At 47.1% G+C, this 20,261-nt stretch overlaps 1 protein-coding gene across 10 annotated transcripts in view; it reads left to right on the forward strand.

Annotated features, from left to right (window-relative positions):
- Positions 1 to 9,322, forward strand: part of NFIA (nuclear factor I A) — a 347,808-nt gene extending 338,486 nt beyond the window's left edge. For all 10 annotated transcript variants that reach the window (XM_064516274.1, XM_064516278.1, XM_064516273.1 and 7 more), the window contains one exon: positions 2,525 to 9,322. In XM_064516274.1, the coding sequence (XP_064372344.1) occupies positions 2,525 to 2,542 (18 nt within the window). In that variant the 3' untranslated portion in view covers positions 2,543 to 9,322. The remainder of the gene's footprint in view (positions 1 to 2,524) is intronic.
- The last annotated feature ends 10,939 nt before the right edge of the window (positions 9,323 to 20,261 follow it).

Consider the following 20,261-nt stretch of genomic DNA (forward strand, 5'->3'; position numbering starts at 1 on the left):
CAACTCAGAAGGAGTTACATTCACATCAGATTTTTTTTTCCCCTTTTTTTTTTCTAATTCCCTTAAGCAGCTAAAGTATTTCACGAAATGTCAATAGGGCAGCGGCGGAAAAAAAAAGGTGTTTTGGAGGGAGGGGACTCGCGCGGAGCCCGCGCGGCTGCTTTTCCCATGCAAATGCCCCCCCCTCCCCGAAAAGCGAGGCGCGGGGAGCGCAGCCCAATAATTAGCCCTTTGTCTAACTTTCCCCAGCGCCGGGGAAAGACAGATTAATTAAACACACAACAGTGTTGGTTTTCGGAGTGGGGGTCCCTCTTGCTGGGGAGGTCATAAATTAGGCCGGGTAAATACCGCGGCGCGCTGGCGGCGGCGGCGACGTCAGCGCGGCTGGCGGCGGTGGGAGGGCGCAGCGCGTTTCTTGCTAATGATAGTCACGTCTGGGGCTGTCTGGTTGCCCCTAGCAACGAGACATGATGTAACACCAGGATGAACTTGAACTTGGGGGACTTGAAAAGGGAACAATAGACCAGAGCAATCAATAAAGCCCATTTCAGTGAAGGATTACGGAGCCGCGCGGGGGTAACCTTGCCGGCGAGGCGCGGGCTGAATAGCAAGATGCGTGAAGGCGCGCGGGGGACGGACGGACGGACGGATGGACGGACGGATGGACGGACGGACGGCGGTGCGCATCCCCTGCCGGCCGCCTGTGTCCGAAATCACGGCGCGTTTGGGCTTTTTTTTCTTCTCCGCTGCTTTCGAAGGCGCCCAGGCGGCCGGGCCGGCGGCGCTGGGAGCCCCCGGACACGTGCGATGTGTGTTCGAGTGGCAGGGGCTGAGTTTTAACCCCTTTGCTCCCTGCTGGGGACTTGTGTGGTCACCACTCGGCCACCTCCGGCGCTCCCCCCCCAAAAATAAAGACCGTAGCGCTCCGATCGCGGTGCTCAGCGACGGTCCCGCGCAGCGCTGCAGGCTCACGGCGCATGGCGCATGGCGCATGGCGCATGGCACGTGGTGCACGGTGCACAACACACGGTGCATGGTGCATGGTGCACAGAGCATGGTGCACAGCACGTTGCACGCAGTGCACGACGCACGGTGCACGGCGCATGGCACAGTGCACGGCGCACGGCGAGCCCCGGCCCCGCCACAGCCGGAGCGGCGCAGACCGTGGGGCTGCCCCAGGGAAGGGCTTGGCACCGCTCCGCAGAGCCATTGCGCTTAATTACGGCCCGCTGAAGTCTGACCGTGAAACCCTCGGGCAGGAGCCGGGGCCCAGCGTGCTCGCGCTCAGGCGGGCGAGGGGCTGGCATCCTGCAGCCCCGCGTGGGACGGGCCCACGAGGCCTCAGCGCGGCGACAAGTCCTGCTGGGACAGCGCGAGCGGGGGGCTCCCGCGGCCCCAAGCGACGGGCAGCTCTGGCCGCGGCCTGGCCCCCACGGCCCGCTGCAGCGGCAGCCAGCGCGCCTTGGTTAAAAAAGAAATAGCAATCGCAATGTATCGATGGGTAGGGTGTTCTTAATTAAGCTTCGTAATTAGGTCGATGCGCTGCGCTCTCAATTAGCCCCCTCCCCGCAGAGGAGGGTGGCCGGGAGCCCATGGCATGGCGACCGCGGTGCAACGCGGTGCAGCACGGCGAGTGCAGTGCAATGCAGTGCAATGCAGTGCAGCACGGCGAGCACAGGGCAGCACAGGGCAGCGCGGTGCAACGCGGCGCAGTGAGCGCAGTGCAATGCGGTGCAACACAGCACGGCGACCGTGGTGCAACATGGTGCAACACGGCACAGCGAGCGCGGTGCAACATGGTGCAGCGCGGCACAGCAAGCACGGTGCAGTGCAGTGCAGTGTGGTGCAGCACCGCGAGCACGGTGCAATGCGGTGCAACACGGCACAGCGAGCGTGGTGCAATGCGGTGCAATGTGGCGTGGCGAGTGCGGTGCAATGCAGCGCAACACAGCACGGCGAGCGTGGTGCAGTGCGGTGCAACACGGCACGGCGAGCGCGTTGCAATGTGATGCAATGCAGCACAGCAAGTGCGGTGCAACGCGGCACAGCGAGTGCGGTGCAACACGGTGCAACACAGCGCGGTGCAATGCAGTGCAACACGGCACAGTGAGCGTGGTGCAACACGGTGCAACGCAATGCAGTGCAGCGCGGTGCAATGCAACACGGCAAGCGCGGTGCAACACAGCACGGCGCAACAAGTTGCAACGCGGCACAGCGAGCGCGGTGCAACGCAGTGCAATGCAGCACGGCAAGCGCGGTGCAACACAGCACGGCGCAACAAGTTGCAACGCGGCACAGCGAGCGCGGTGCAATGCGGTGCAATGCAGCACGGCAAGCGCGGTGCAACACAGCACGGCGCAACAAGTTGCAACGCGGCACAGCGAGCGCGGTGCAACGCAGTGCAATGCAGCACGGCAAGCGCGGTGCAGCACAGCGCGGCGCAACAAGTTGCAACACGACCCAGCGAGCGCGGCGCGACGCGGCACGGCCCAGCGCGCTCACCCGGCCTCTGCTTCTCTTGCAGTCCTGGTACCTGGGATAAAAGTCTCCGCTTCCCACCACCCTCCGGACAGACCACCTGCCCCCTTCCCCCCTCTGTGACCGGGAGCACAGCCCCGCCGCGCAGCGACTCCACGCCGCGGGAGGGGAGGCCAGCGGACACCGGCAGCGCACGCGGACCTGCAAATGGCAAACGCTATGGTTGCACGGCCAAGGCCGTGACTTTTTCGAGATTTTTTTTTTTTTTTTTTTTTTTTCCGGGGCCGGGGGCGGGGAGGGGAGGGGAGCAGCGGGCGGGAGGGCTCTTTTTTGGTTTTATTTTTTTTGGTTTTTTTTAGACAACTTAGGACTGTTGTAATTTCTCACTCGGTGCTGGAAATGGTTGGGCTTCGTAGCTTCGGGGGCGTCCCCCCTCCCCGCCCCGGCGGTGCCAGCGCTGGGTGCCCCCGAGCAGCCGCAGCCGCCAGCCCTCCCGCAGGGAGCCCGACTGTTTCGCAGCATCGGCCGCGCTGCTCCCGCGCCGGCGCGCGGCCCCGGCGAGACCCCGACACGCACCCGCACCGTAACGTTGGTAGTAGCCGAATTCTGCAATAGCTAACCGGACAGACCTAGAGCATGGGCGTTTTTCTTTTTCTTTTCTTTTTTTTTTTTTTTTTTTCCTGTAACATATCGGAAAAAAAAAAAAACCCACAAAAAAAAATGGCAGGTTTTTTTCTTTCGTTGGGGTTTTTTTTTTTTTTTTTTTTTTTTACAGTCGGCACTTAGGGGCGTAACGCGATCCGTAAGAGCATCCTCGACTATTTTTTTGTTTGTTTTTTCCACTCGATTGCAGAGCGATTTAAAACATCGAACTACTACTATTCACTAAAAAAAAAAAAAGAAAAAAAGAAAAAAAAGAGAAAAGTTTGAAATGCTGCACTTACATTTAAAAAGAAAACATTTTTTTCAACAATTTTCAACAATTACACAAAAATTCACGCAGAAATGGGGAAGTTGGTCTGTTTTGACAGAAACTGACAGGAATCAATCAAAACAATCGAATTTTGAATTGAGTAAAGTGCAATTTCATTGGATAGCTAAATATCTTTGTAAGATAGAGATTGTTGAAAATTCTATTTTTGTTTTCCAAGTCCTTCCACCCCGGGACTCTAAATTATTGGGGTAAAAAACAGCCTTGCGAGAAAAAGGGGAGCTATTTTTGCTTTTTATGTTTTTTATTGTTGAACTTGTATCCCTTTAAAACTGAAGGAAAATTTAAAAAAAAAAAAAACAAATCTAATGGTGCTTTTACCACAATATGTTAACTACATTAAATGCTAATTAATCATTTTCTGTTATCAAAGCACATAACGAAAATTAAATCATAATATCTGTTAATTTTATAAGCTGAAAGTCACTATAATGGATTATGCCAATTCTGACAAATTGTACGTGTTTCCGGCAATATAGGGTTTATCAGTTCTCAGACACCTTGGGAATAACGTAGAACGGTCCAGAAATTCAAACACCTTCGTGTCCCTGAACTGGTGCATTTTCTGGACTGCGACGAAAACTATACAGAAACAAATGCTGATATTACAACTGATGCCAGTTCAAAGCAAGGGCACTTGCTGAAGAAGAAAAAAAAAAAAAAGTTTGGACCCCAAACGTCCTGTATCTTATGTACAAAAAAAAGGAAAAAAAAAGAAAAAAAAAAGAGTGCAAGTGATTTTTTCTATCAGACAGCGGAGCACCCCTTTGCTTCACATGCAACTTTAAGAAGGTTTCCTATACTATACATATATATACGTTCTGGTTGGCAAGTCCAGCTAATCAGAGAAAGTCTCTGCATGTTCTAGTGTTAGTAACTAATTTTTATATAGTTAATGTAGGGTAAAGTAGAGTGCATTAAGACACAATATTGTAATCCCTATTCCAGGCACTTGCCTTTAAACTATGTTTGTTCGACCCTTCAGAAGGGTTTCTACTACTGTCCTATACAATCAAGTAACTGAAATTCTTGGGAAGACACTTTGCTCCTCATCTTTTCCCTGAAACGATGTTTTGTTTTGTTTTCTTAATTTGCACGAAACGAAAAAAAAAAAAAAATTCCATATCAATGTGCCTTGCCCTGGATAGCGATTATTTGTGGAATTGTTGCACATGTTCCTATATTGAAAGGGGGTTTTTCCCTAGTCAAGCATTTGGAGACACTTTTTGTAAATGTGACTTTTATGTCAGCCATCGTCAGTTCCAACATCTAGAATTAAGTAGGATGTTAGTTGTTCCGCAGATAGGAGTAGTGTTTATTGTCCTGTATGGTCAGTGGCAGTGCTATTCTGAGATCTGTAGATGCTAGATTATCAGTATTTTTGGATGTTGCTGCATTTTACATTTTATTTGGAGTCTTCCTTTTGTTTTTGTTTTTGGTTTTTTTTTTTCCCAGATATATGAAAATATGCAATACCTGCTTATATCATGTAGAAAAGCTTAGCAATTATTAATTTTTCTTTTAATTTTTTTTTATTTGACCAAAGTTGGTGCTGCACTTGACGCAGTGTGTTTTAGGTGTTTGTCTTTGTACTTTTGTGATTTTGAATGCACATGCAGGAAGGGCTCTTCTTAGAGAAGCAGTCAAACTGTGAAGCACTAAGCTGAACCCTGCTTCAAGCAATTTTTGTTTTACAACTGTTCCTTTCACAAGCAAGCCTTAAAAAAAAAAAAAAAACTTCCTTTTTCTTCAGATCCCACACCCATTTTTATTAGCAGACTGCAATCAATCCACATTCAATAAAAGTATATAATGCCCATTTTTATATGCACGTTTTTAAACTTCCAAGTTCTGAAAATTGTTTACTGGTTATTCTCTATTTAAGGAAAAAATAAAATGTTTTGGATTTTCATATGTGTCTGATAAGTGGTTGAGTAGTCATTTTGCTCTATTGTATTGTGTGATTGTTAGTATATGGTATCACATCCTCTAGCCAGCATCCTTTGCCTTCCCTATAGCACTTAGCTGGGCATTACTTTATTAAGACATATGTGCACTAAAAAAAAAAAATAGCAGCTTTCAGTGCTTCACAGTGAAGGGAAAAAAGCCTAGACAAACATTTTGTCAGAGCCTTGCTATGAGACAAGGTATTACCAGTAAATTGGTTGTATATACAATAAAATTGCACCCTTTTTTAAACAAAACAAACTAAGCAATAGTTTGGGCAGTTAGTTGTTTTTAGTGAGCATGTTGTAGTCATGGCTGCAAAGAGAGAGAATTAAACTGCCCACTCAGAAGATATGTAATTTGTATGTTGTATAGTTTTATTGATTACACTGATTTATTCTACCCTATTTTATAATGCAGGACTTTTGTAATGTTGTTTAAATGAGGAAAAATTTCTGTCAAATTAGCTTAGTGGAATTTCTGATTGTTCGTTATAAAGGCAGCGTTCATAGAATTGCTTTTTTTTTTTTTCCTTTGGGAACTGGATTTAAGTTAAAAACTTTCCTGTTTCCTTTTTGTATGTATTTAAATACAGTTATTTTTCTTCTCTCAATGGTATAGCATATTCCTATGCTTGAGAAGTATAGGCTACTGAAGAACCATTGTAAATGGACATTACAGGTATGCTGTATTTTTGAAGGTATTTTTGTCATATTAAGTTTGATGACGCTAAAGTTAGGGAACTCTGAGCAGAATTGCGAGAAAAAAAAATGTTTTAAAGGCTTTAAAACATTAGGTAGGCGGCCGAGGGTGTTCACCGACAGGGGTTGTAAAGTATTACACACTAAATTGAGGTTTTCTTCACCGTATTGTCACGCAGAAAACCCGGCGGTTCGGCTGTGTCCAGGTGTAGAGGGCAGAGCGGGGCGGGAGCGCCCGGCCACCGGCGCGCGGGGTTATTTTTCCGTCACCCGAACAACTTTTTTTTTCCCTTTTTTTCCTCTTTTTTCCCCCTTTTTTTCCCCCTCCCGTCTCCGTCGCTCCCGAAATTGCCGGACGCACAAACACGCTGACCCGGGTTCCCCCCCCCCCAGATTCCCAGACCTAAAAATTGCTTAGCCTGAATCGACTTTTCTCAGTTAATTCCTCTTTTTTTTATCCCCCCCCCCCCCTTTTTGAACTAGGGCACTTGCTTTTATCATGCCGCACACCCCAGCAATGCCGTTATTTATTCTTCTTCCTTCATAATAAAAACTTACGGGCTTAAAGTTAGGCAGCCATGGTACACTTTGTCTCTGCTGTTTAGTCTCCCTCCCCTTAAGGTCGGAGGGGAAAAGAAACACCAAGTTTTCTCGACTCCGCAGTATTCAGTCAGCCCACAGGAATATGCAAAATCCCTCTAACATTTTTTTTTTCTTTCTCTATTTCTCTTTGTTCCGTATATTTGCAGCTTTGTAGTAACAGTGTTATAAAGTATTTACTGTACAAAAATACAGAAAAACCCAGATGCATAGCCTAAAACAGTTTTTTTTTCCTTGTGGTGAATTTTTTTTAAGGATGTCAGTTAATATTGTACTTTGCATTGTGTCTCTGGAAATATCTTTTTTTTTTTTTTTTTGGTAGAAGGCCTCCATCGAACAAAATTAAAACCATAACCGGCATGACAATGTAAGGAGAGCTTCAATGGCACCTAAACGATAAATAAATAACAAAACCAAGCTCATGAGGCCTGTCAGAGGCAGGCCTGGTGAAGTCACCGCTGCCTGCCAGGCAGGATTTTCATTAAATCAAGCTTACAATGCCAATTTTGTCTTGAAGTCAATGCATGTATTACTGTTTGACAGTAAACCCAGCTATGCCATCATCAAGTCCAAGGCTGCGCAATAGTCTAATTAGTATCGAGTACATTTTCCTTTTATTTTTTCCAATAAAAAAGCAGTGGGATGAAAATTGCTTTGATATATAGCAGGTAACATTGAAGCTATTCCATAGCACTTAACTGTAGTGAATACTGTGTCACCAATTCTGAAATCAATTTAATGTTTAATGCAAATCCATTACATGGTGCTATTACAGGCTGGCAAAATGATTTACAAAAATGTGACAACTTGGGCTCAATTCACTCTGCTTTCCAACAATGTAAATGCATAGCAGTGTTTATCTGCATGGAAACTATGCACTAATCTATCCGAAAAAAAAAAGAAAAGAATATATCAACTTTGGTATCTACTTTCCGTTTACTTCGATCCTTGCCTTTTTGGTCATTGTTATAATGCCAGCTTTAGGACAGAAAGAGTTATAAGAAAACCAGCATAATACCTGATATATTAAAATGTAGTGCCTGTGAAATCTGTATTATATTGCTCTTCTGAAGTAAGATTTTTCTACACCGGTAGCCTTCGCTGTCTGTCAGAACCTTCTGATATAGGTGATGTAAAATAACCGTACAATATTAATGCATGCTATTCCATAATGCTTAGTAGCTGTATGAATATTACTCAAAGTTATGTTAGTCTTTTTTTCTGACTTGGTTCTTGTCAGATAGGTTTAAAGATATTTCACTGAGAACGCAAATTCTGTCTTTTCTTGATTTGGGGTGTTTTCAGTATTTTGGAGGTATACATTTACTTAAATTCAGTATTACTTGTGTTTTGGGTTTTTTTTCTTTTTTTTCTTTTTTTTTCCTTTTCTTTTTTTTTTTTTTTTTTTTTCCCTAGAGGGCAGGACATGGTGTTTGAGACCAGAAAGCCGTGCCTGGTAAGATTTTCGTCTCGAAAAGCTACCCTAAGATTTCAAAGCGCTTGCTCTGAAGAACACAAGCCTAAAAGTTCAAATTTAAGGGACGCTTCTCTAAACCCACAAATGAGACACTGAGCTCACGTTGCGAGAGGTTTCTTAATGGGCAGCGGATAACCAGGTACCCATGCTTGACCCTTCTTCACACCAGACTTCCTCATAGAAAAGAAAAACCCTTTCAAAAAAAAAAAAAAAAAGAAAAAAAGAAAAAAAAAAAACCTCATGTGGTTGTTTAGTTTCATGCACAGTTGCAATATTTTTTCTTCAGACAAACTCTGTACAAACTTTTGGGCCCGATTCATAAAAGCTCGGTTGCTATTAACACGGGGCGCTGGGGGCAGCGCGGGGGGGGCGGCCGCGCCGGCGCTCCGCCGTCCCGGGACGCCCTTCCCATCGGAAGCGGCTTTTGTCCCCACCGGGAAAAAAGAAACACGCTCGATTGCTACCTCCAAGCGCTAGGGAAAAGCCTTCCTAGAGGAGAGCACTTGTCTACGCCGTGGACTTTTGTACTTTGCACGCGTTTTTTTTTAGGAGAGGACTGTTTTCCACTTAGTTACTCTTTTATGCTCCAGCAGGAACAAAAAGCAATCGCGTTTTGTGAAATCCCCCGCCGCCTTTTATCCCCATCTGCAAATTAATACGAGAAAAACAAAAAAAAACCCGGGTGAATCTCTAGGAGGAGCGCGGTGGGGAGACGGTCGCCCGCCCCGCGCCCCGGCCTCGTCCCGCCGAGCCCCCGCGTCCGCCCGAACCCGCCCGCGGGAACGGCCTGCCGCCACCCCCGTGTTAATACCACGTTGCGTTCGTTTTCCTTTTCTTTTTATGAGTCAGGCCCCTCGTGCCTCTAGTATACTTGTATTGACTCTCATAGTTACCATTTTAGTTTTACTGTGTTCTGTGAAAAAAAATTGTAATTGGTTGCGAATCACTGTGGGCATCCATCCTTATCCAACTAAGTCTCCGCAGGTTTTTTGAGCTGGTGTGGATTAGTTTAACTCTTGTATTCAACCATTAGTGCTACCACCTTCTCACATTACAATACAATTACTGGAAGCAAGTACTGCATTTCCTATGCAACAAAAAAGGAAAATAAAAAATTGCTAATGCTAACGAGCCGCGTTGTTATTTGCTCTGAGCCGGGCGCAGGACGGATGGGGCCGGGGGAGCCTTGCTCCAAACTCCTCCGTTTTGGGCTCTCGGCTCCCGCGCCGCGGTGGGGTGCTGCTCCCGGGGCCGCATCGTGTCATCGTGTGACTTTTTTTTAATTATTATTTAAGACACTTGCAGACATCAGCATTTGCGGAAAGCGATGGCTAGCATTGAGTGCTAGCGCCCGCTTTCTCTGCAAAGCCGGCGCCTCCTCGGCTTTCGGGAAAATTTTATTATCGTTACCAATTTTTGGCCGGCGAATGGCCCCCCGCTTGCCAAAGCCGGGCCGAGCTCGGGGTGGCTGCTGTGGCTCCCGTCCTCCCGCAAGGCCGGCGGCCAAAGCCGTGCCGGGGCTTCGCTGCGCGGCGGCTTGCAGGCAGGGCCGCTTGGGCCCGGCAGCAGCGGGGGATTTTGGTACTTTGCAGGGACCGACGGATGCCACGGGCTCCCGAGACTCCCTCTGTGCTCCGTACTTTTATTTGTTTGTGCACACACACCCACTATATATAAGAGATATAAATATATATATATATATATATATATAAAAATACACACACACACATATATATATATATGCACACATACCCACTATAAAGAAGACATATATATATATACATATATAAAATATGCACATACACATATATATACTAGACATATTAGATACTCCTTTTCTTTGCACATCCTTTCTCCGCATCCCAGCTTTTTCTGCCTCATGACAGCCCAAGGTGTGAAGACTCAGCCGCTACCAGGGAGGCACCGAGCGGCAGGGGAAGCTATAAATCATGCGGGTCCATAAAGAGCTTTGCTGGGCCAAGGGAGTGACACGAATCTCCACGGCACAGGAATGACCGGGAAGCGGGAGCGGGGCGCTTCCCGAGCGGAGCGGAGCGGAGGGAGGCGGGTCTCTCCCACGCGGCAATCCTGCTCGCGCGGGCCATGGTCATGCGCGACCGGGGTCCATAATCTCCCGCTCCTGACCAAGAAATATTAATCCGTGAAGAAATGAATGGCAACTCCCTGCCCGAGGCTGCAAAGAAATTGGAAAATGTTCCTATAAATGTGATTCATGCTACATAATACCTGTCCACATACTGCATTAGCCAAGCCCATTACAGGGAAGGAGATACAGCCAACTATTTTGTTATATGGGGGTTAATTTTTCCCCCCGTTGTTCATTATGACCCTACAGAAATTTCACAATACAGCGTCATTTTTCCCCTTGCTAATTATTTCCCTGTGCACTCGGCAGCCCTTGCGTTTCTCAGGATTTGCTGCAGGAGCAAGAGCCGCGTTTCCGAGGCCCCCGGCCAGCGGCCTCATGCACTGCCCAAGCCCCTGGAAAAATAACCCGCAGCTCCGCACGACTCCGCTTGCTCCATGCAACGGACTATGTTTTTAGTAAAGTGCGTGATTTCTGCGATTTCCCACATCCCTCTACATGCAATCGCTTCAAAAAAAAATTAATCTAAAGAAATGCTCTTCTTCCAACATGGTGCATCTTGCTATTGGGCGAAACATGCACAAGTTTTACATAAAATCCAGCTAAATGTTGCATTTATTTATAAACATGACAAATCTAATAGGGCAAGATAGGTATTTGAATTATTGATTGTTAAATATTTAAGCTCAGCGCACCCATCCATCAGCATGCGGGAGAGAGCCGGGGACAGATTTACGATGTTGGAGTTTTCCTGGTTAGCTGGCACTTGGCATTTCTATTAATTATAGCCCACACATGCGGGGTTTTTTCCAGAAATTGTGGGGAGTATTTATAAAAGATGTCCCTATTATACCATTTAAATATTGTTTGTGCAGCGGGAACGGGTTTTCTATCGGGGATTAATACCCTGCTTGATTTAGGGGAAAATTAAATAGGAAGGCCGGCGTTTCCCGCGCCTGCCGCGATTCCCCACCGCCGCGCGGGGAGCGGGACGGATCCGGCCCTGCACAGGCCGCTACGGGCCATCAGGTCAATAATGAGCCCTCTAAAAAAAATATATAACCCTCTAAATATATCCACGTGAGGGACTGCAATTGCTCCGGAAGAGCCGTTACGGCCGGTTGGGTCAATACCCTGCGTTTCCAAAGTGCTTTAATTAATACACGTTTACATCAGGGGATGCCAGGAGTTTCTCCGCGCTGTGATGTTTGGCCCAAGAAGGCCCCTCGCTGTCCCGGCACGAAGGCAATGTGATTTTTTTTGCATTTTGCTCTTTCTGGCGATTGATAAAACGGCCCCGTCCAGGCGGGCAGGAATCGCGAAGCGGCGCAGCGGGAGGGCGGCAGCCCCGGCGCCGGGGGGGGGGAGCGCAGGAACCGCCCCGGCCAGGACCCAGCCATCGCCTTTAACGGCGCCGGTTTGGTGGCGACGCTGGTGAAGCTCAAGCCAAAGCGAGGCGGTGCCTGCGCCTGTTATTTTTTCCTAAATCGGTGCGTTTCCCCGGGTAAAGCGAAGAGCGGCTGGGTTTCGTGCAGCCTCGCAGCACAGCCCCGGGGGCGGTTTTGCATCCGCGTCCCTTGCGCAGAAAAGCTGTGAAACACCTGCTAACTGCTGCACGCCAGGGCCTCCCTGCCGCCCCGTGCAGGCGGCGGAAAATAGTCCAGTCCCTTTAGCGGGGACGGGAGCAGCGGCTCGTGCCAGAGCTGCACCACAAATGCAAAACTTTGCACAGCATTTGGTAAAAGCGACCAAAACCAGGCGGAAACCCGCGACTGCGAAACCGCACAGGCCCGCGCTGCCCCTACGAAACGCAATATGCTGCTAAGTTGTCCGCGTTTTAATCACTTCGCTAGCAAATAAAGGTTTTATCCAGCTCGTCAGCCAGAATTAAATTACTTTACAACAGATTTTTTTTTCTTTTTTCCCCCCAAGGATACTTTTTATTTAACGCAGCAAACGCATGCTGCTCGGCGGCTTTCAGCGAGAACAAGGCCTTTTGTACCGAAGCGTAGAAAAGCAACATGATTCATCGGTTTCTCATTATTTTGGCCTTTTGCTGGATATTGCCAGGGATTTCCCCCCCCAGCCCGTCTGAAAGGAGCCGAGAGGAGGAGGACTATTCCCGTGCGGCGCTGGCTCCTGCGCGGGTGCAGAGTCGGCTTCGCTGCAGCGCGGGGGCAGGTGCCTGGGGGCGGCTGGTGCGTCCCATCCAAAATCGGTTCCCCAAAACAAACACGGCTCCAGGGAAGCTGCTGCTGGAGATCACCGCAGGGTTTGGGTGCTGGTGGCATTTGGCCTCCAGCCTCCGTTCTTGGTGCGTGCACAGACAAGGCGCTATCTATCTCGCCCCGTCGCAGGCACCCCGCCGTGCTGGCTGCCCTCGGCACCGTCGATGCAACACAGTCTCCCTTCTGCTCACCTAGGAAAAAAACAGTGGTCAGATTTAATGCAAACAGAGGTCAACCAGGAAAGGTCGTGATAGACAGCTAAGTCACCAGCAAGTCCTATAAATTGTGGGTAGAATTTCCCCCTTCGCCATATACTGCTTTAATGTAGGAAGTGGCTCATTTGCGAGTTAAAGGTTTAATTAGGAGGGGAAAAAAAAGGTCAGCGTGGATTGGACGTGAATCACAAAGTGCTAGAAAAGTTTATTGCAGCAACATATTTATTGAGAGCCACGCCATAGGGCTGCCTCCCTTATGCGCAGCATGCCAAATAGCACCACTCACTTCTTAAAATCATCAGAAAAATCACCCGTAATGGGCTGCTTTAAAAGCACTTGGCACCTTCTTTTGCTTTATGATAGCGGGAGGGGACTTTGCTGGGACCCAGCGACTCCTGCGCCCGCCCTGTTCGCTGGGGCTCATTCCTGCCCTGGCGGCAGCTGGGGCCGATTCGGCTCTGGGAGCGCCGGTGCTTGGCGGGGCCGAAGGGGGGGTCTGAGCGCCCCGAATTGCCCCCTTGGCAGGAGGCTGCAACGGGAGCGACCGCTGCAACAGGCCGGGGCAGCTCCGGCGACCGAGCCGGCGCGGCATCGAAGCGGGACCCCGCCGGGAGAGCGGGCGCGATTGCTGCCGGCACCTTTGGTGCCAACCTCGCTCAGCCCCAAACCCGGGTCGATCAGATGCTGCAACGCTGCTCTGAGCAACGATACACGGAGAAGGACGGGGAGCAGATCAGGTGTAAACTGCTGTCAGTAATTTAAGTGGGCAAGCTGCATTCCCAGCAGCTGAGACGCGAGCCTGCCCGTACCATTGCTAACACCAACTTCGACAAGCAGCGTTTCCGGACAGCAGAAACTATCAGTCAAGAGTTTCAACTGCTGCATAAACTCTAAGGCTAAGGAAAACATATCACGGCTCTAAAGCTCAAGACAGAAGAGCTGTAATTATTTTGAAGTGCAACTCTTGCCCCCATCTCCCTGTACGGGGAGCCAAACCACGTGGACCTCAGCTGCTCTACATCTTACGGCAGAGATCTGTGACGTTCCTCATCCAGAAATCCAGGTGGGATTCGAGCGTGCCGACGATTCAGAAGCGATGCACATTACCTTGGGCAAACCACGCTGCTGTTAAAATGATTGGTTTCTGCAAACCTTGTCAGAGGAGCACGAAATTCGCTCGTCCCCGGCGGGCACGTGGGGACGTCCAGCGGTTCCGACACGCAGATCAGGTCTGGTATCATCCAAGCTGACTCGATAGAGATGTCAAACCTGAAACGAGAGCCGACGGCTGCCTTGCAGTTTAATTGGCTTACACTTTGGTATATCCAGTTTTAAAAGTAAGGCCTTTAAAATGTGATTTGGACAAGCAACTTGTGCAGGGCTTTATCCTGGGTAGTCTCACAGCCTTCTCAGCGACAAAAACAGCGCCGCGCTTAATACGAGCTGTATATATGGTGGGATTTATGGAGTATTCATTATTTTAATAGCGCTTACTGACTTAGGGTCAAATATCTTTTTCCAACATTTTTTTATTTAAGGAAAGAGCCCGTATGTCACAATCTCATGCCTCATCTAATTGGATAAGTGTTTCCTTTGTCCTTGAAACAGAAAAGTAGACTGCGTATCCAGGAGCTACAGAATGAAAAAGCATCTGCCTTTGGTATTTGGCATGCCTCAATTAAAAAACCCGCTGCCTGCGCTATAATTTTTTGAATTCTGACCAGAGCACTTCTGCTCAGATTCAGACAGACACTTCTGAAGGTCGACCTACGGGTAGTTAAAAAACAAATCCTTTGGAACAATATATAGAACATTAATGCATTACACACAACAGAAAAGAGGCCCAGGTCCAGCAAAGTGAAGTTCGTTGTCGTGCCGAAATCAAGGCAACGGCTCGCATGCTCGCTTCCCTCTGAGCATTTCTGTAGCGCTCGCTGGGTTGGAGTTTAAGCCCATTTTCGCGCTGGAGCTCCCCTCCCTCCCACTCCCCCAGCACTCATGCTCAATATGCGCAAAACACTCCCATCTTAAAAAATAATTGGAAATGTGCACCCTCAAGTTCACTGGATCGATCCCTCTGAATTATTTTATTTAGACGACACTTCATTGTGTCAAGATTTAATGGAAAGGTTATGATGCCCAGCCTTCAGAACAGCCATGCATTAAAACGGAGCGTTGCAGCGAATGTTAAAACCCCGCGTAACGAAACGCCCAAGCGAAACTGCCAGATTTATGAAATATGAAAACTGTTATACACGGAGTTTAGGTAAAACATAGACTGGGGAGAAGAGGAATATAGCGGCCAGAAGCCTCGTATGTGTGTCCTACCTGTACTGCGATAAAATTTAGCAGCCTCGCCGTGCACTGTTTGCCTCTCCCTTACATCGCTTTGAGCATTCGCTTCCCAGGCTGGTTCTGCAGAAGTGCATGTATTTTTACATGAGCAATACTTCCCAGCATACGTCTTGATTAAATATCTTCCCTGGTATTTATTGCCCATTAAACAACACATCCTCTGTGTGTATTTTCGTTGGACAAAAGATCTTTGCTATCAGATGCAGACCTGCATCTGTCTTAGGCCGGAGGAGCTTTGTGCAACGATCTCTACGGAGGAGAAACCTCTGGCAGTGCCCATCAGGGTTATCCGCTTATTAAGTCGCATTTCTGATTGCCAAGAGTCACCCGACTTTATTACATTTTTGGTGCGCGTGCTAAAGCTTTGATACAAGCAGAACTCCACAGGTTTTTGTCTCTCTGCGTGGGGGATCTGTTTCCTCGGGTCCCGCCGGACGGCTGCGACCCACTGCGGTGCCTCCCAGGCTGGGAAGTGTCAAGTGGAAAGGGAAGAGTGCGGGAGCGAGCGACAGGGCCCTTTTTAACTCAGATTCTCTCCCCAGACGGATTTGGCAGAGCCCAACTCCACTGATCTTAAAGCAAGGTTTATCGTTTGTGCAGGCTGCTGCCCGAAGGGGGGAAAAGATCTTTGAAGTTTCTGCGTGATGGAAGGGTCTCTCCCTCTCTCTCTCACACACACATTTTTTAAGGGTAGAGACTGGGAGATGCTCAACTGCCCTGAGTCAGGAAATTACATGACAAATTAAACAATTATGTGTTTTAGCGCTGAGCATCTATTTAGACATTCAGCACCGAACAGGCGCTTAGCATGAATTCCACAGGCATTTATATATTTCCCCATCAACTCTAATTCCACACTGCAGCATTTCAGTGCGTATCAGAAGCACCCCCGCTCCAGCATCTACACCTTGAAGAGATTTCTTTATCATTTAACTTTATTACAGTAGGCATTGCCTGGACACTGTTAGAGTGACAAGGACTATTTCCTTAATTACTGTACATTGATAATAGCATTTACTCTGGCAGCTCCAGTGCTATTCAATCAAGCAAGATTCAATACAAAAAAGCTGATTTGCCAAAAAAGAGATTAGCATAAGTGCCTACAGTCACATTCTATTTTTGAAGGTAAAGCTACTGTGTCTGTGAGCTTTCTTGTGGGAACTTTATAAAGGGAGATTAATCCAGTTTATCTCCTTCAAAAGATATTTGGGGAAATCACACAGAGAGTCAATGTTTAGGCTCTTTTGATAATTTTTTTTCTTTTTTTACAAACATGTAAAATAAAGAACTGCACAGAAAGTGCTATTCAGAAAAAGGAACGTATATTTTTTCTCTTATGTGGACATAGATCCTTGTTGTGAAAAACTTGTGTGCTCCCCAGTTTGCTATTGCTGCTCTTTGTCATTTGATCAAGTGACTGTAGCTGTTGCACTTTAAAATTAAATGCTATTATTTATGGTAGAACTTGTTCTAGTTAAAAATGCAGACTTCAGCACTATGTACATTTGTAAGCAGAAGGTTAAGCAGGACATTTTAAATGGTAAAGCAAAGGGCTTAATCAAGGCTGAAGAGCAAACTGCAGTGGGATAACAGATATAGTAAATAGGCATTAATCACCATACAGGCATAATCCAGGTATTAAGCATCTTGGGGCTAATACAAAGACTCACTAACATAACGACTGATTCTATCAACGCTTAAGTATGTGAATAACTTTATTCTTGGGAGAAATTTCATCAAAGTTAAAGGCACTTGCAAAATCAGGCCCATATTATGCCTTCATAAAATGGTCATCACACAATTATTTTGCCTGGAGGAGATTTCTGAGTTAGCAGACACATGTAAGGGTGTGGTTCAAGAGAGGTAAAAATATTAAATATCCAGAGCGAAATGAGACACTTTTCCACATTTTTTTTCCCTTGACACTACTTCTGTGACACCAAAATCCGAGATAAGCAGTTCTTGACAAAGATGGACCAGATAAAATCATGAAGCTGGTATCATCTCAAGGGAGACAGCTCATGTCTTAGTGACAAATTTAGCGACTACAAATCCAGGCTGAGAACATGGTCCATCCCTAGCTGTAATCCAGCACTCACACACTGGATTTGCTCTTAACTACCAATGAACTAAAATTTCAAGACTGTAATAGCAAATCCATAGGTATGAAATTCACTGTACAAAAGTTCCTTTATTAGATGCTTAAAAGATCAAAGTGCTTCCACATTTAACTGAACATCAGATATTCCCACTCGGTATACAAACGCATGCATCACATGTACCACCACACCAGCACACTAACCCCAGCCTGCAAGCCACGGCGATTTTGGCATCCGAGTCAAGCTTGCGCTACCCACCACGGAAACCGAACACGTAGCCTCATGGTAAGCTCAAGATAAGACAGCCTAACTTGAGGAAAGAGGAAAGAGAAGGAAGTGGGGAACGGGTAGACGACCACAGCTTTTCTATTCAAGGAATAGGAAGATGAAAAAAGCTAGAACTCTTTAATTGTGAATGTAGAAGAGGGACAGTGATGTAACTGTTCCCAGGGAACACTATTCTTATTTTGTAGAGGGAGGTGAGCCAAGATACTTAAGCTCTAGAGAACCTTTAACACAGGAAGCTATTTATCATAACAAGCTTGGTTGATACTGCTCCCATACTGAACCAATTAGATTAGCCTATTTCGTCATACTTCATAACTTGGGATGATAGGTTTCCAAGCATGGTACAGTGCAGTAATTGAATTTTGATCAAACACACATGGCCCATAACCCAGTATGTGAAACTTTCAGAACAGTTCACAGCTTTTAAATATCCAGTCAACATGTTGCCAAAAGTACAGGATGTACTCGATGCAAGTGGGAGAGGAGGGGGGAGCACAAGTCCACGCCGTAACTTGGTACAGCTGTAAAACAAACATTTTTTTGTTCCGATTCTGTTCCTACTTTAGCGAAGGAGTGGGGAGGAAGACAGTGAATGTCAAGTAAGTCGTTTTTCTCCCCAACCCCCACACCCCCCAGGCACACGTTTCCCTTTTAACATTCTTAGATTACCACAACCTTTTAAATTCACTATACTGTACTTTCATACTGTATTAGACACACCAGCAATTACGTTTGTTAGCATGACACATCCATTGCTTACACTTAGTTAATAAAGTAACTTAAAAGTCACATGCATCATCCTCTTAATAGGGTTATAATCAACGGGACCATGGAATGAAAGCCCTAAAAAATTACCACGGCCACCCCCGGCATTCCCCCGGCTTCTGCCGCGGCCGGTGCAGCCCGTATGGCGGCAGTCCCTGCAGGCTCAAGGTGAAGGCTCTGCCACTTCTTAGCAGCCCACGGCCTCCTCTTACACGGTCTTGCTGTGTCTTCCCCACAGTAAATCCCAGCAACTCTGTGTAAAGGAAAAAGAATACGTTAATAATTTCATCCCTGCTACTCTACTGACTAGGGGGCAAAACCCCCACTGCAGAACAGGCTCACGAAGAGGGAGATGAACATGCTGTGCTAGACTCTTCTTTAAGCAAGCAATGGCCACCCCTGTCAAAGCTGCTCTCTGGCCTACAGCAAAGAGTTTGGCATGCATAAGCAATGCAGCAGGATACCCCCAACCTCTATACACAGTGCTGCCAGTGTCTTTCTGAGTTGTGAATGCTTCGACCTGCAAGGCAGCTGGAGGTAATTCAGCTCTCCCTCATCTCAGGGCATCTCAGATACCTGAAGGGGAAGCACCAGTTCAGCCAGCCCCTTTAACTCTAACTAAGTTGGTGCAAATGACAGAAAAAGATGGGAACTACTGCTGCAGCCCTCCTACGAGCGTATCATCTTACACTCTACCCAAGTACTTGGAGCTCCCCTCTCCGGCTCCGCTGCCTGCGCGCCGTCTCGCACACCTGTCCTGCAGCACAGCTGCGCAGGAGACGCAGTCACAGGTTCCAAGGGGAGAAATGGTGATTTTCAGATGTAAAAAAAAATGTGGATCTCATTTAGTCTTGCTGTTGGTTGGGGACAGGTATATTGCCTGATTACAACTACTGCCCTGTCAGACCGAACGCAGGCGATGTGCTGGACCCTGCTCCCTCCCCACCCCACTCCCGACTAAGTTACGATGCTGCAGAGAAAAGAAAAAAAAGGGAAAGCATTGAGTGTTCAACTTATCAAACTTGGTTCAAGTCTCAGCTCAAACCAAGGTTAAATAGGCCTGTTCTAAGCCTCCTAAAGGCAGGATTTATATAGTAATTACAGTAATGGAAACCGATCTTTATAGTTTTCATACTGCCTAAAATTCTGCTGTGTCATATGCATCTGCAGAGGCCGGGAACTGCGCTTCTCAGAGAGCACTGTATTCTTGAAAGCAGCCATTCGGATGTATAAGGAGAATTATCAGAGCATGAGTATGCCCAAGATATAATGAACCACAAAGAATAGGAATCACAAATCCTGGGAAAAGCAGACAGCACGTATTTGAGACAAGCAATACATTTTAACTATTTTATTTTGTTGGGAGTTTGTGGAACCAGATCTTCATTGCAGACGGTGCAGACAGCATTTCGACTGCCCCTTTTTATATTTATGTCTCCTTTCTTTTTCTTTGCTCAAGTCGGAGGTCTAGAGAGAGAACACAGTGCAAAATGCGTCTTGGCCAGGCAGAATCCTCAGACTCGCTTTCCAGTTGTCTCTGTTCTGCAAGGGAAAATACAGGGGGGCTAAGTCCTCGCTGTGTGATAAAGAACAACTTCGGAAGATCTGGAGATCTGATAGGGGGTTTGGCTCCACCTTCAGGAAGCAGCAGGCAAAGAGAAAGCCCGGTTTTAAGTTGCAGATGTACTTTCTGCAGAAACTAAAGCTTACGACTTCTCTTCTAGACATCTATTCCTCCCCGATGTGTCTTTCCTTCATACATAAAAAAGATTCCCCGATCTGATGCCGTGACATTTCTACATATTACTTGATCCAGTTCTGAAGTCTAACTTCTCCTGCAGAACTTAAGAACATGTGGAAGAGGGTCCGCAAGTAGCTGATATATGAACAGACGGAGCTGATATATGAACAAAAGCCAAAGAAAAGTAGCTTTGAGGTGAGAAAAAGTTGCCACACATAAGATGTTGTAGAACTGTGGGGAATATTCTAAGCTATTTACACCTTCAATGC

Source organism: Dromaius novaehollandiae, chromosome 8 (assembly GCF_036370855.1).
Source record: "Dromaius novaehollandiae isolate bDroNov1 chromosome 8, bDroNov1.hap1, whole genome shotgun sequence".
In the NCBI taxonomy this organism is placed as follows: domain Eukaryota; kingdom Metazoa; phylum Chordata; class Aves; order Casuariiformes; family Dromaiidae; genus Dromaius; species Dromaius novaehollandiae.